We start from the raw sequence: 14,596 nt of genomic DNA on the forward strand, positions 1-14,596 counted from the left end.
TTGATTGGAGAAGTTAGTCCATTTACATTCAGTGTTATTATTGATAAATAGAGACTTATTCCTGCCATTTTGTTATTTGTTTTCTGGTTGTTTTGTGGTCTTCTCTTCCTTCTTTCCTCCATTCCAGTTTTTCATTTAGTGAAGGTGATTTTTATCTAGTAGTATGCTTTGATTTCTTGCTTTTTATTTTTTATGTATCTGTTGTATGTTTTTTTGGTTTGAGGTTACCATGAGGCTTGCAAATACTATCTTATATCCCATTATTTTAAACTGATGACAGCTTAACACCGATTGCATAAACCAACAAACATGTAAAAAGAAAACTGATAAAAACTCTATGCCTTAACTTTGTCTTTCTAATTTTAAACTTTTTGTTGTTTTTCTTTGTCTTTTTATACTGTCAATGTCTTGTAAAGTTGTAGTTATTATTTTTGATTGGTTTTTCATTTAATCTTTCCATTTAATTCAAGAGAAGTTTACACACCACCATTACAGTGCTATATTAGCCTGTGTTTTTCTGTGTATGTACTATTTCCAGTGAGTTTTGTACCTTCAGATGGTTTCTTCTTGCTCAGTAACATTCTTTTTTTTCTGATTGAATTACTCTCTTTAGCATTTCTTATAGGACAGGTCTGGTGTTAATGGAATCTGTTAGCTTTTGTTTGTCTAGGAAAGTCTGTTTCTCCTTCATGCTTAAAGCCTATTTTTGCTGGATATACCATTCTAGGGTAAAAGTTTTTTTCCTTCAGCACTTTAAATATGTCATGCCACTCTCTCCTGGCCTGTATGGTTTCCACTGAGAAGTCTTCTGTCACATGTATTCCTGCTCCCTGGTATGTTATTTGTTTCTTTTCTTTCACTGCTTTTAGGATCATTTTTTAATCTTTGACATTTGAGAGTTTGATTATTAAATACCTGAGGTAGTCTTTTTAGGTTAAATCTGCTTGGTGATCTATAACCTTCTTGTACTTGGATCGTAATATCTTTCTCTAGGCTTAGGGAGTTCTCTGATATTATCCCCTTCAATAAACTTTCTACCCCTATCTCTTTCTCTACGTCCTCTTTAAGGCCAGTAACTCTCAGATTTTCCCTTTTAAGGCTGTTTTCCATCTTGTAGGTATGCTTCATTGTTTTTTATTCTTTTTTCTTTTGTCTTCTCTGACTGTGTTTTGTCAAATAGCCTGTCTTGGCAGGCTCACTAATTCTTTCATCTGCTTGATCAATTCTGTTATTAAAGGACTCTGATACATTCTTCAGCATATCAGTTGTATTTTTCAGCTGTAGAATTTCTGCTTGAGTCTTTTTAATTATTTCTATCTCTTTGTTAAATTTTTCTGACAGCATTCTGAATTCCTTCTTTGTGTTATCTTGAATTTCTTTGGGTTTTCTCAAAACAGCCATTTTGAATTCTCTGTTTGAAAGGTCATATTTCTCTGTTTCTCAAGAATTGGCCCCGTGCCTTATTTAGTTCATTTGGTGAGATCATGTTTTTGTGGTGGTGTTGTTACTTGTAGATGTTCATTGGTGTTTGGGCATTGAAGAGTTAGGTATTTGTTGTAGTCTTCACAGTCTGGGCTTGTTTGTGCCTGTCCTTCTTGGGAAGGCTTTCCAAGTGTTTGAAGGGACTTGGGCCCCAAGCGCAATAACACTGGGGTTTTTGTAGAGGTACTGCCTTGGTGGTCTTACATAAAATCTGAAAGAATTCTCTGGATTACCAAGCAGAGATTCTTGTTCTTTTCCCTAAATTTCTTCCAAACAAATGGAGTCTCTCCTCTCTCTCTCTCTTTGCTGGGCCAGCTGGAACTGTGGGTGTGGTGATACAGGCACCCTGTGGCCGTCACCACTGGAACTGTGCTGGGTCAGACATGAGCTACTGGGCCTCACCCAAGGCCCTTCCCTTCATAGTGATGAGATTTCCCCAGGCCCAGGGTGTGTCCAAGGATGCTGTGTGGGAGCCCGTGATTGAAGTCAAAGACGTTAGCAACTTACCTGCTGTTCTACTCTACTGTGGCTAAACTGGCATTCAAACCATAATACAGAGTCCTTCCCACTCTTGCCAGCAATTTCCCCAGGCAGATGAGCCCTTCCCTGTGGCCACCACGACTAGTCTATGGGGGTTTCTGCTAGGCTTTCACCAATGTTTACTTAAAGGCCAAGGGCTCTCTTCCATCAGCTTGTGTTGAATGCTGCCAGGCCTGTGACTCATCCTTCAGCACAGTAGGGACAGTCCAGAAATGCTGTGTAAGATCCTAGTCCTGGTCTCAAGGACCCCAAGAGCCTGCTAATTGCCCTACCCTACTGTGGCCAAGCTGGTACATAGGGTGCGAGACAAAATCCCGTCTCTTTTTCCCTTTGCTTTTCTCAAACAGAAAGAGTCTTTCACTGTGGCCACCACAGCTGGAATGTACTGGACCACCCCTGAAGGCCAGCATGTTTCAGAGCCCAAGGCCCACAGCACACTAACTGGGTATCGTTGGTGGTTATTCAGGGCCCAAGGGCTCCTTGGTCAACAGGTGATGAATCCTGCCAGTACTGGATCCTTCCCTTCAAAGCAGCAGGTTCCCTTTTGACCCAGAGTGTGTCTAGAAATGTTATCCAGGAGCTAGGGCCTCAAATGGGGGCCTCACGTCTCTGCTTGGTGCTCTATTACACTGTGGCTGAGCTGGTATCCAAGATGCAAAACAAAGTCCTCTTTACTCTTCACTCTTCTCTCCTTATACAGAAGGAAAGAGTCACTTTCCTTGTTATGAGCTGCACTGCCTGGGCTTGGGGAAGGAATGGTGCTCACACTCCATTAGCCATGCCACCTGTTGTCTCCCTAGTTCACATTCCACCCTAGTTCACTGGCTGTAAGCCCAGCCTAGCACTACGAATAGCCTAGGAATTGCAGTGTTTGTGTCCTAGACAGCCTTTGAAGTTTACATAGGACCCCAGAGTACTTTAGCCCATGGTGGTTAAGTCTTGCCAAGAAACTCAAGTTCCTTGAGGATGTGTGGTTCCCTTCCGGCTAGGGCTGGTCCAAATCCTCCCGCTGTGCCAGGGAAGCACTGAGTTCAATGTAAAGCTTCCCAGTCACTGAGCTTTCCCTTCCTGGAGTGCACAGATTCTCTCTCCACACTGCAGGGCTGCTGCCAGGGGTGATGGGGAAGGGGTGGCATTCACTATTCAAGACTGTATCTCTTGTCCTCCTCAGTGCCTCTTTCCACAATATGAAGTTAAAACCAGGTACTGTGATTGCTCTTGCTCACCTGATTTTTGCTTCTTGTGACTGTGGTTTTCTGTGTGTGGATAGTTGTGAAAATTTGATGTTCCAGCAATGGAGAGGGGATGAATAGCATAAGCTTCTATTTTGCCGTCCTGCTCTGCCCTCCTTTGTAAACTGATTTTATGTTACAACAATTAAGGACAATTCTGTAATTCATTGTAATGTGTTTTAAATCTGAATTGAAACAATTTGTAAATTTTCCTATTGTCATTCCTTAAGGAATGTATTCAGTTTTCAGAATGCTGATCAGAGAAAAATCATATGCTAGTTATGGAAACTTTTTTGTTATTCTTCCTGTATGAGTATAGAAAATAATGACTCCAATATTAGTTTTTAAAATAAAATCCCTAGATTGGAGCTATGCCGAAGCTTGATTGTAGGCAGTTTTCCAAGGAATGTATCCCCTTTGCTTTTAAGAACTTTACAGACTAGTTTTTAAGTAGAAAATAAATGAGACATATGGGAATAAATGAAAGTCTTTATATAATAGTGGAGATAACTTCAGTATATTACAAATATGTATTTTAAAATAACAAAAAGGAAGTCTTTATTCTATTTATTACCTTTCATTTCAACATTCAGATAATAGAGTTACCCTATTAAATACTTAGAATCTATTTTCTACCTAAGTGATTCTTAAATTCATCCAAGTCTTTTCATTCATTCATCCATGTCTGTCCACCAGTTAATTAATAAGCAACAACTACGTACCAGGCACTGGGGACACCACAGTGAGTAAAATAGCTTAAATTAAGCTTAAGCTTTTTCAAGGGCTCAGGTATCATTTTTACTCTACTACCCTAGGCTAACTTATAATTATCTTTGACCTAGACTGTCATAATAGCCTCCTACCCAACCCACTCTCTTCCATTTTGCCCACTCCAGAGTCCCATCTTTGTTTTAGAGTATTAAAGAAGTGCCCCGTGGGGGCCTGATATGTCCACTGACCTTACGTGAATTCTTCCGATGTCTGCAAGCCTGAAGTAACTTTTTTTTTTTTTTTTTTTTTTTTTTTTGAGATGGAGTCTTGCTCTCTCACCCAGGCTGGAGTGCAGTGGCGTGATCTCGGCTCACTGCAACCTCTGCCTCCTGGGTTCAAGCAATTCTCCTGTCTCAGCCTCCCAGGTAGCTGGGATTACAGGAAAACACCACCACACCCGGCTAATTTTTTTGTATTTTTAATAGAGATGGGTTTCGCCATGTTGGCCAGGTTGGAACTACTGACCTCAGATGATCCGCCTGCCTCTGCCTCCCAAAGCGCTGGGATTACAGGCGTGAGCCATTGCGCCCAGCCTTCCTGAAGTAACTCTTATATCTGCTTTGTTTTTTATTCAATGACAGCTACATTGAAAAAAGTAGTGACTTTCTTATAGATTCCCGTATTCACAGTATTTAAGCAATAAAAAAATTAGCAATCATTTAATTGAATGCTGTCATTTTACAAATTGAGACATTGAGGTTCACAATATGGCTAGTTTGTGGTAAATTGGATCTAGAACAGATCAAGATGGCTTGATCTGTTCATTGTTATTATCAGTAAAGCAAACAAACAAAAATTGCTTTACTTAGGCTCTTCAGATTGCCTAGAAAGGGGACTTAGGATATTTTGGCAGAGCGCAGTGGCTCACGCCTGTAATCCCAGCACTTTGGGAGGCTGAGGCGGGCGGATCATGAGGTCAGGAGCTCGAGACCGTCCTGGCTAACACGGTGAAACCCCGTCTCTACTAAAAATACAAAAAAAATAGCCGGGCCTGGTGGCGGGCGCCTGTAGTCCCCGCTACTCCGGAGGCTGAGGCAGGAGAATGGTGTGAATCCGGGAGGCGGAGCTTGCAGTGAGCCGAGATTGCACCACTGCACTCCAGCCTGAGGGACAGAGCGAGACTCTGTCTCAAAAAAAAAAAAAAAAAAAAGAAAGGAGACAGGATATTTCAAGGAAAAGAGTGAGTTATTTCAATCCTGTCTGCAGCAATAAGGAAACAGGGATCCCATGGAATCTAAAACTAGCTACTGTAATATGACTTGGTCTGACATACACACTGATTCAAAGCAGCTGTATCTTAGCAGCATTAGTTTGTGAATCTTTTATTGTACTTTTCTACCAGTACTTACCTACTTTCTCTGCATCTGCTTTTTTGTGTTATCTTGTCCTCTGACAACTGTCCTAACATAATTTCTATTTCTAATTTTGGTGTATACTTCGGCTTTCTTGTAGCATCTCAGCGACCCTATTCTTCCTCTTAGCCTTTCTTTGTGAATCTTTCAGCTCCCTCCTACTCCCACTGTTAAGTACTTGCATTTTTCTATTGTTGTTGTTTTAATCAACTTCATTTTTTTAAAAAAGAGATTTTTGGCTGGGCGTGGTGGCTCACGCTTGTAATCCCAGCACTTTGGGAGGCCGAGGTGGGCGGATCACGAGGTCAGGAGATCGAGACCACGGTGAAACCCCGTCTCTACTAAAAAATACAAAAAGTTAGCTGGGCGTGGTGGCGGGCACCTGTAGTCCCAGCTACTCGGGAGGCTGAGGCAGGAGAATGGCGTGAACCCGGGAGGCAGAGCTTGTAGTGAGCCGAGATTGCGCCACTGCACTCCAGCCTGGGCGACAGAGCAAGACTCCATCTCAAAAAAAAAAAAAAAAAAAGAGATTTTTATTGGCCCAGCTTGTCTTCTTCTTTTTTTTTTTTTTTTAGAGGATGCTATATTTCCCAGACTGGACTTTAACTCCGGGGCTCAAGCAACCCTCCCACCTCAGCATCTTGAGTAGCTGGACTACAGGAATGCCATTTGCCTGGCCCAGCTTGTTTTTGCTTAAATAAAACTTTTTATTCCAAGTCATTGTATAGGCTACTGGCCTGACTTATATTGTCCTCCCTTAGATTAAGTGTCAAGTCCTGGGGCTGAGGTAGGGAAGGAGTGAGTTCATAAAAAACAGATCATGACTGCAAGGTGCTACCACCTTGTTAGGGTCTCTGAATGAAGAAGAATCCCTTTAAAGAGAAGTGTACATACAAAAGATACCATGATTAACATATATACACATAGTTCACTATTATTGAGTGATTTGGGAAAAATAAGCTAAAATAAAATTGTGCCACCATTCCATTTTGTTTCATTATAGGCTAGGGAGAAAACTAACTCTGATCTGAAAAACAGGTGTTGGCCAAAGAAAATCAAGCATGTAGCTAGACTCAAGCATTCACAGAATTTAAAATAAGTAAATAAATAAACACACACTTTAAAAAAAGTAGGAAAAGGAAATAGGCTCATGGCAGAGAGTCTCTGTAACCTATGAGCCTCCTACCCTGGCTCTTTATTTGTCATCCTCCAGGAAACTTCCAGCTCATACCCTCCTAGAGCTGCTGCCTCATCCCGGGGAGCCACCACCACTGTCTTAGCGCTGAGGATGTTTCTTATCTCCTGTTGTAAAAAGTGAAAAGACTTAGCTTTGTGGATATTTTTACTTGTGGAATTTTGTGTAAACATTTGGCAACTGAGCACAATATGTATTATATTATGTAATTAGGCTAATCTTGAACTCCCTTTAAAAATGTAAAAACAGTTAAACTGTTTTAAGTTTAACATAGCAAAAGTTGTTGAAATCATTCCATTAGTTTTCAAATAGGCATCTTTTCTAAATGACGTTTTTTAACCAAAGTGTCATTCCCTTCTCTAATCCATTAATCCAAATTCATCTCTTCTGATAAACCCTCAGTGATTAATACTGAGTAATTATTTCCCTCTATTAGGCTATATTCTGAAACCCAGGAAATTTGTCTTTAGTTTGCAGTATATTAATTGGAAATTTTTGATATTCATAAACTATGATTTATTTCAGGCTTTTGAGTTATATTTTAAGTCCTTAAGAAAAGGAATTTATTTTGTTTTTTATATGCACCAAAATCCTTTGGTAAACAGTAGATCAAATCACGGATTTTTATGTAGAACTGTACAAATAAGCTCCAAAATTTTTCTTTATTTCATTCTTCCTGTCCTTTCTTTTAGTTTCCTTCATTTTGCTCCTATATCTTTCTTGAGGAAGAAGGATATTGTCTATTTTATAGTTTTGGGTGTTAATTTATAGAGATTAAGATTTTCTTTTGCTTCTATTATTTGGAAAATATTCTTTGTTACTAATTCCCTAGACAACTTTATAGAACCCCTTTTGATTAACCTGTAAGCAGCCTCATGATTTTTTGAGTTACCTCATTGTGTTATGACAGTGATTTGGGTTAGAGGAACTGCCTGGATATGATCCAGTTTTTCAGTAATTACAAACAGATTATGTCCGAGGCCATTCGTCTTAGCAGTATTCAACTAAAACTAACTTTTTAAAAGCTTCAGCAAACTTAACATATCCATTGCTAGATATGAACCTTTTATAAAAGATACTGTGTTTTAGTCTCTATTCAGTACTATGCTACCATTTTAGCTGATAATAACAAGTCATTCAAATAACATGCAAGATTAAATTATTAATAAGAATTTGTTATTTAATAAAAAAGTAATTCTTTTTTTTTAAAAACAAAGGAATTCTATTTTCTTTATATTTATATTGAGGCTTACAGAAAATTTACTATGTAGTTAGTACGTTACATCTTTTTTTTTTTTTTTTTTTATACTTTAGGTTTTAGGGTACATGTGCACAATGTGCAGGTTTGTTACATATGTATCCATGTGCCACGTTGATTTCCTGCACCCATTAACTCGTCATTTAGCATTAGGTATATCTCCTAATGCTGTCCCTCCCCCGTCCGCCAACCCCACAACAGTCCCCGGAGTGTGATGTTCCCCTTCCTGTGTCCATGAGTTCTCATTGTTCAATTCCCACCTATGAGTGAGAACATGCGGTGTTTGATTTTTTGTCCTTGCAATAGTTTACTGAGAATGATGTTTTCCAGTTTCATCCATGTCCCTACAAAGGATATGAACTCATCCTTTTTTTATGGCTGCATAGTATTCCATGGTGTATATGTGCCACATTTTCTTAATCCAGTCTATCGTTGTTGGACATTTGGGTTGGTTCCAACTCTTTGCTATTGTGAATAGTGCCGCAATAAACATACGTGTGCATGTGTCTTTATAGCAGCATGATTTATAGTCCTTTGAGTATATACCCAGTAATGGGATGGCTGGGTCAAATGGTATTTCTAGTTCTAGATCCCTGAGGAATCGCCACACTGACTTCCACAATGGTTGAACTAGTTTACAGTCCCACCAACAGTGTAAAAGTGTTCCTATTTCTCCACATCCTCTCCAGCACCTGTTGTTTCCTGATTTTTTAATGATGGCCATTCTAACTGGTGTGAGATGGTATCTCACTGTGGTTTTGATTTGCATTTCTCTGATGGCCAGTGATGATGAGCATTTCTTCATGTGTTTTTTGGCTGCATAAATGTCTTCTTTTGAGAAGTGTCTGTTCATGTCCTTTGCCCACTTTTTGATGGGGTTGTTTGTTTTTTTCTTGTAAATATGTTTGAGTTCATTGTAGATTCTGGATATTAGCCCTTTGTCAGATGAGTAGGTTGCAAAAATTTTCTCCCATTCTGTAGGTTGCCTGTTCACTCTGATGGTAGTTTCTTTTGCTGTGCAGAAGCTCTTTAGTTTAATTAGATCCCATTTGTCGATTTTGGCTTTTGTTGCCATTGCTTTTGGTGTTTTAGACATGAAGTCCTTGCCCACGCCTATGTCCTGAATGGTATTACCTAGGTTTTCTTGTAGGATTTTAATGGTTTTAGGTCTAACATTTAAGTCTTTAATCCATCTTGAATTAATTTTTGTATAAGGTGTAAGGAAGGGATCCAGTTTCAGCTTTCTACATATGGCTAGCCAGTTTTCCCAGCACCATTTATTAAATAGGGAATCCTTTCCCCATTTCTTGTTTTTGTCAGGTTTGTCAAAGATCAGATAGTTGTAGATATGCGGCATCATTTCTGAGGGCTCTGTTCTGTTCCATTGATCTATGTCTCTGTTGTGGTACCAGTACCGTGCTGTTTTGGTTACTGTAGCCTTGTAGTATAGTTTGAAGTCAGGTAGCGTGATGCCTCCAGCTTTGTTCTTTTGGCTTAGGATTGACTTGGCGATGCGGGCTCTTTTTTGGTTCCATATGAACTTCAAAGTAGTTTTTTCCAATTCTGTGAAGCAAGTCATTGGTAGCTTGATGGGGATGGCATTGAATCTATAAATTACCTTGGGCATTATGGCCATTTTCACGATATTGATTCTTCCTACCCATAAGCATGGAATATTCTTCCATTTGTTTGTATCCTCTTTTATTGCATTGAGCAGTGGTTTGTAGTTCTCCTTGAAGAGGTCCTTTTCATCCCTTGTAAGTTGGATTCCTAGGTATTTTATTCTCTTTGAAGCAATTGTGAATGGGAGTTCACTCATGATTTAGCTCTGTGTTTGTCTGTTATTGGTGTACAGGAATGCTTGTGATTTCTGTACATTGATTTTGTATCAGCAAAGTCTCAGGATAAAAAAGTAATTCTTATTAAATAAAAAAGATTAAATTTAATAAGAAATAAATTACTAACAATTAAATTTGTATTGATGAGGAAACCAAAAGTTGGAATATAAGGCAACTTGCAACCTATGTTTCATTATTTGGCTTATATGAGTTTACTTTTCATAGCATGTCTCCACTTATTCTTTTGCAGGGTCTCAAAGGACATCCTGGACTCCCAGGACTTCGAGGTGAACAAGTAGGTACTTCCTTTATAAGACTTGTATCATGTGTGAAAAAGACACATGTTAGAGAACTCCTTTGAGAGATTATTTTCCCCCATTTTTTCAATTTTTCTTCTCAGTGATTTTTTTACTCTGTTTAGTGCAAGACCACCTTTTAATTGATTAGCTGTAGATCTTTTTATTTAAAAAACGATAACATAATATTTCACTGTTATTCATTTTTTACTTTTGCCCCATATGTTTCAGACTAGTAGCTCTTAAACTTCTGCAGTTCACAGACCCCTTTGAGAGTCTCATAAATACTATGAATCCTTTCCCAGAAAATAAACATATCCATACACACACACACACACACACACACACACACACAGAGAGAGAGAGAGAGAGAGAGAGAGAGACTTGATTTTTTTGTACAATGTCAGGAACTTACCAATTCACTAAAGCCTAATCCATAGCTGTTTGTTCCCTGACCTTTTCCTGAGGAAATGCAAATAAATTTCAATAACAGTCCAAATTAGAATGTACATATATCATTGTCCATAATACACATACACAATATTTAAAAGTCAAAATAGTTTTGGAACTATTTAGTTTTTGATCATGTTATTGCTTTTCTCTCATCAGAAAATAATATATCACTATGTCATGAAAAAAATAAAGTCATGTGTCTTATAGTGTGTACTATATTGAAAATATAGTGTGACTATAACAGTGAAAAGGGTAAGATACTAGAAACTGACTAAGGTGATGGATACCGTTATTAAAGAATCAGCACAGAGACTCAGGAAACCCTAAAGGGAGATCCAGGAAGAAATGTGATGGATGGTACCGGAGGGAAAGCTATAAATGAAGAAACAAAGCCAATTTTCCCTTTCATTCATGTTAAGTTAGACAGTACACTCTGTTCAGTCCCTGAAGCACAACTTTTCAAGATTACTAATTACTAGACATGGCAAGGGAAGTGATATATGTATCTGTAACACATGTAATATCAGTTTCCTGCAAATCAAACATGTACTGAAAAGCATTTGAGCATTTATGGGAGAAAAAGCTGAGAAGGGTGAGTGGGATTAGTCCCTGGGGAGAAAAAAATTGTAGGATACTGCTTTGGCAGAAATGTGGATTCCAATGGAGGAAACCTAATACTTCACAAGTGAAAAATTGGCCATGTGTCATTACTGACGAGTTCACTCACAAAACTGCTCCATAAACTACTTCTGGTGGTGTATATATTATCTCTGAGGGTAATATACTTTTTAGAACAGTCTAAAACCAATTTTAAAGGTTAGAAAATGTATATTGTAGTCAGTTCTTGCTTTCTATTCTATTTGTTTCCAGAAAAAAAAGCAGGCAAAATTTGTGTTAACTATGAGAAACAGCTAAAATAATTTTGCATTTTAATTGTGAAGATACTGTGGACATTCAGAGGAGCATAGCTGACTTGCTGGAAGACATTTGTCTCGAAAATTTGTAAATATCTTCAAATTGGTCAGCAAACATTTGGGAAGGCAATTATATTATTTATGTGAGCTCTAGTAATAAGAGCTGTCATTTACTTACAGCCCTTATTATTTGCCAAACTATGTTGCTATTAACTACAACTTCTAGTAGTATAATTATTGTTTTACATATGTCAATTAACTTAATGTCACCAATACTAAGAGTTATTACAGTTACTTCCACTTTTAAATATATTCCTACACATTATTCTATTTTATCCACAAAATGAGTGCTGTTATTCTATTTTACTAATGAAAAAACAGAGAAACTATAGTAGCAGTGCTGGAGCAGTGCCGGAATTCTGAATGAAGTCTGACTGACTCAGAGTGTGTGTTTTAAGTGAGATTAGGGCAGGCTTCCTAATTTTCTGTTCCTGTTTTCTCAAGGGGCTGTTGATATAACTGTGTCTCTATTACTCCATCCGATCTGCAGATTTGAGTGAGCCAACTTTTTAAAAAAATCTATCTTTAAATGCAGAGTGAATTAAGTCATGCTATTTTTTTTGAGTTTCTTTTGAGTTTCTGTGGTTGTCTCAGTGATTCTAGGGTGTGGTTGGCTCAGAATACGTTTATGCCATATAAAGATTATGCTGAAGTCTTGTTTATTTTGTTTACTGCTGTTCTAGTATAGCAGAACTTAGACATTGAGTGGAATTCTTTTGTGTCTTTTTCTGCATAGCTAAAATGTGTTAGCTAGATCTCTACATGTTGCTTTAACACCCTCTGTGACAATCCATTCAAAATAGGATTTCACTTATGTTCTATAACAGATTGCCTTTTTGTTGAGGTTAGTTAACTTAATTTGACTAGGAAAGGAATGGAAAAGGGATGGTGGTTTTCATTAGCCAGATAGATAGTGGCCTACAGAATAAAAACAGCCTTTTACATTTGTCTTACTCCTTTCTGTTGGCATACCTAAATATAAGGTTTTGTGAATCTCTAGAATGTGGGCCTGTGTGTTTTGGAATTGGATGGGGCATATAGGAAGGCGGTTGTAAATATACTAGAGCAAATCTCATAATTAGAGGACTTTCCTTGGAGTGCTATTGGATGTTTTTTGCACTTCAAACTCACGCCAGGGAAACGGGCCTTTGAATGGTGGTCTCTGGAATTAGACATGCTGATTTAATTCCTGACTTCCTACTTATTAGCTAAGTAACCTTCCACTGGTGACATAAACACCTTATGTCTCATTTTTTCTCACCTGTCATATGGGAATAATGATATCTATCTTATAGGGTTTTTGAGTAGATTGAATAAGATAATGCCTATAAAATACTTGAAATAGTGCCTGGCCCATGATAAATGTTCAATAAATGTTATAGGAATAAAATATTATGTAAATATGTAATATTTAATATCAATAGGGGAATATTTAATACATACATATGGTTTCTGAAATTCATAGGATATAATCTCTCTACATATAGACAAGAATTTCTTCTGTAATCCTCAGAAGGCCATTGTTTATTCACATTCTCTTCAGTTGTCCATTGTCATACTTCTGTGTATCTTAGGTTCTTTAAATGTAGAATGAAGAAAAGTTTATCTCATAAATGTAAAATGCTTAGCAAATAAAAAGTGCTCAGTAAATGTTAATTTTGGTCAAGGGAAGGGAAGAGGAAATGAGAGAAATGAGATGGAAAAAAGTGAGAGATGAATTCTGAAAAAAGTAGAGAGAAGAAACTCAACTATTATCCTCTATTTTTCATTTCCTTGGTCTGTTCTTTCTCTAGATTTTCCGAATTTTTAGAAGTTTTAGCATATCTGTACTTAAAGTGGAGGTAACACTCTTCTATCTACTTCAGAGCAGAAGGACAAAGTGCAATTATCTTTCATTATGTCATTTATAAACAAACAGGAAAGGGATTTTAGGTGATAAATAAGAAATCTAGCCAACTTAACATTGTTGTCATCAGCTCAACACACCTTCTGACATTTCCTTGTGTCAAGAATTATTTAATAGACCTAAACTCTGAATAAACTGATGAGTAAATGAAGGAATGAATGATGTATCAATGAAAAAGAGTCTTAAAAAAAAAAGAAGTTATAATATTTTGTCTCACTTTTTCACCCAGTTCTGTAGCAGTTTTCCTTTCTTATGCCTTTGGGCCTCCATCTATCAGCCTTCCCTGAACAAACCTTGTTTTAAATCAAGAATACAAAGTTGCAAATTCCAAATGAGTTTACTATCTGTCTAAGTCAGTTTGGGCTGCTATAACAAAAGGCCATAGATTGGGTGGCTTATAAACAACAGAAATTTCTTGCAATTCTGGAGGCCGAAAGTCTGAGATCAGCATGCCAGCCCGGTTAGGTTCTGGTGAGGGCTTTCTTTTGGATTACAGACTGCTGACTTATTGTATACTCACATGGCCTCTTTATAAGTTCATTTATCCCATTCATAAGGGCTCCAACCTAATTACCTTCCAAAGAGCCACCTCCTAATACTGTTAGGCATTATCAGCAGGGTTAGGATTTTAACATGAATTTTGAGGCACACAAACATTCAGTCCACAGCACCATTCAAATTTACTAGATCAGACCTATGTCATGATAACGGTATTTGCCACTTAATATTCACTTACTTAATCAGACTCACTGTAAGGTTAAGTTTACTTTAGGAAAGAAGTAGAGGTTGGTTTTGTGGTTTACTGCCCCTCTTAGTCTTCTGGGGCTCATGCTCAGACTGTTAAGGAGTGTTGTACGATGATCGACACAAGAAAGAATTCAATCTACTGGTAAAAAAGTTACTGGTAATTAAGAAATATACCAGCTCTTCCTCTAGAATAAATGTCTGTTTTAGCTATGGATTTTTCCATCCTAGATTTATCATTATTAATGATCATATATCATTTAGGGCCCTAATCTAATAGCTTTACTTATTTTATTTATCAATTTTTGTCCATTTTCCTTCACATAGGTGATTTCAGTTACATAAGCCATGTATAGGACTCCGTATTTTTATGGGGAAAAGTTATTTCCAAGCTTGTGTATTGTAAATACACCAAATTGGTTTCCTTTGGCTTTGCTATACTGTTTATTTTATTTATTATTTCAGGGAATTCCAGGATTTGCTGGTAATATTGGTTCACTCGGCTACCCTGGCAGGCAGGTGCAGTAACTATATTTAGACTTTTCTCTTTATGTT

General features: G+C 37.7%; 1 protein-coding gene across 1 annotated transcript in view; it reads left to right on the forward strand.

The window, feature by feature from the left end:
• The window catches only part of COL24A1 (collagen type XXIV alpha 1 chain), a 404,873-nt gene that overhangs the window by 82,768 nt on the left and 307,509 nt on the right, over window positions 1–14,596 (forward strand). Inside the window, exons 9-10 of the mRNA XM_058439743.1 lie at window positions 9,919–9,963; window positions 14,507–14,560. Coding sequence (XP_058295726.1) covers window positions 9,919–9,963; window positions 14,507–14,560 — 99 coding nt within the window. The remainder of the gene's footprint in view (window positions 1–9,918; window positions 9,964–14,506; window positions 14,561–14,596) is intronic.

The sequence above is a fragment of the Hylobates moloch genome, unplaced genomic scaffold (genome assembly GCF_009828535.3).
Source record: "Hylobates moloch isolate HMO894 unplaced genomic scaffold, HMol_V3 SCAFFOLD_5, whole genome shotgun sequence".
Lineage (NCBI taxonomy): Eukaryota > Metazoa > Chordata > Mammalia > Primates > Hylobatidae > Hylobates > Hylobates moloch.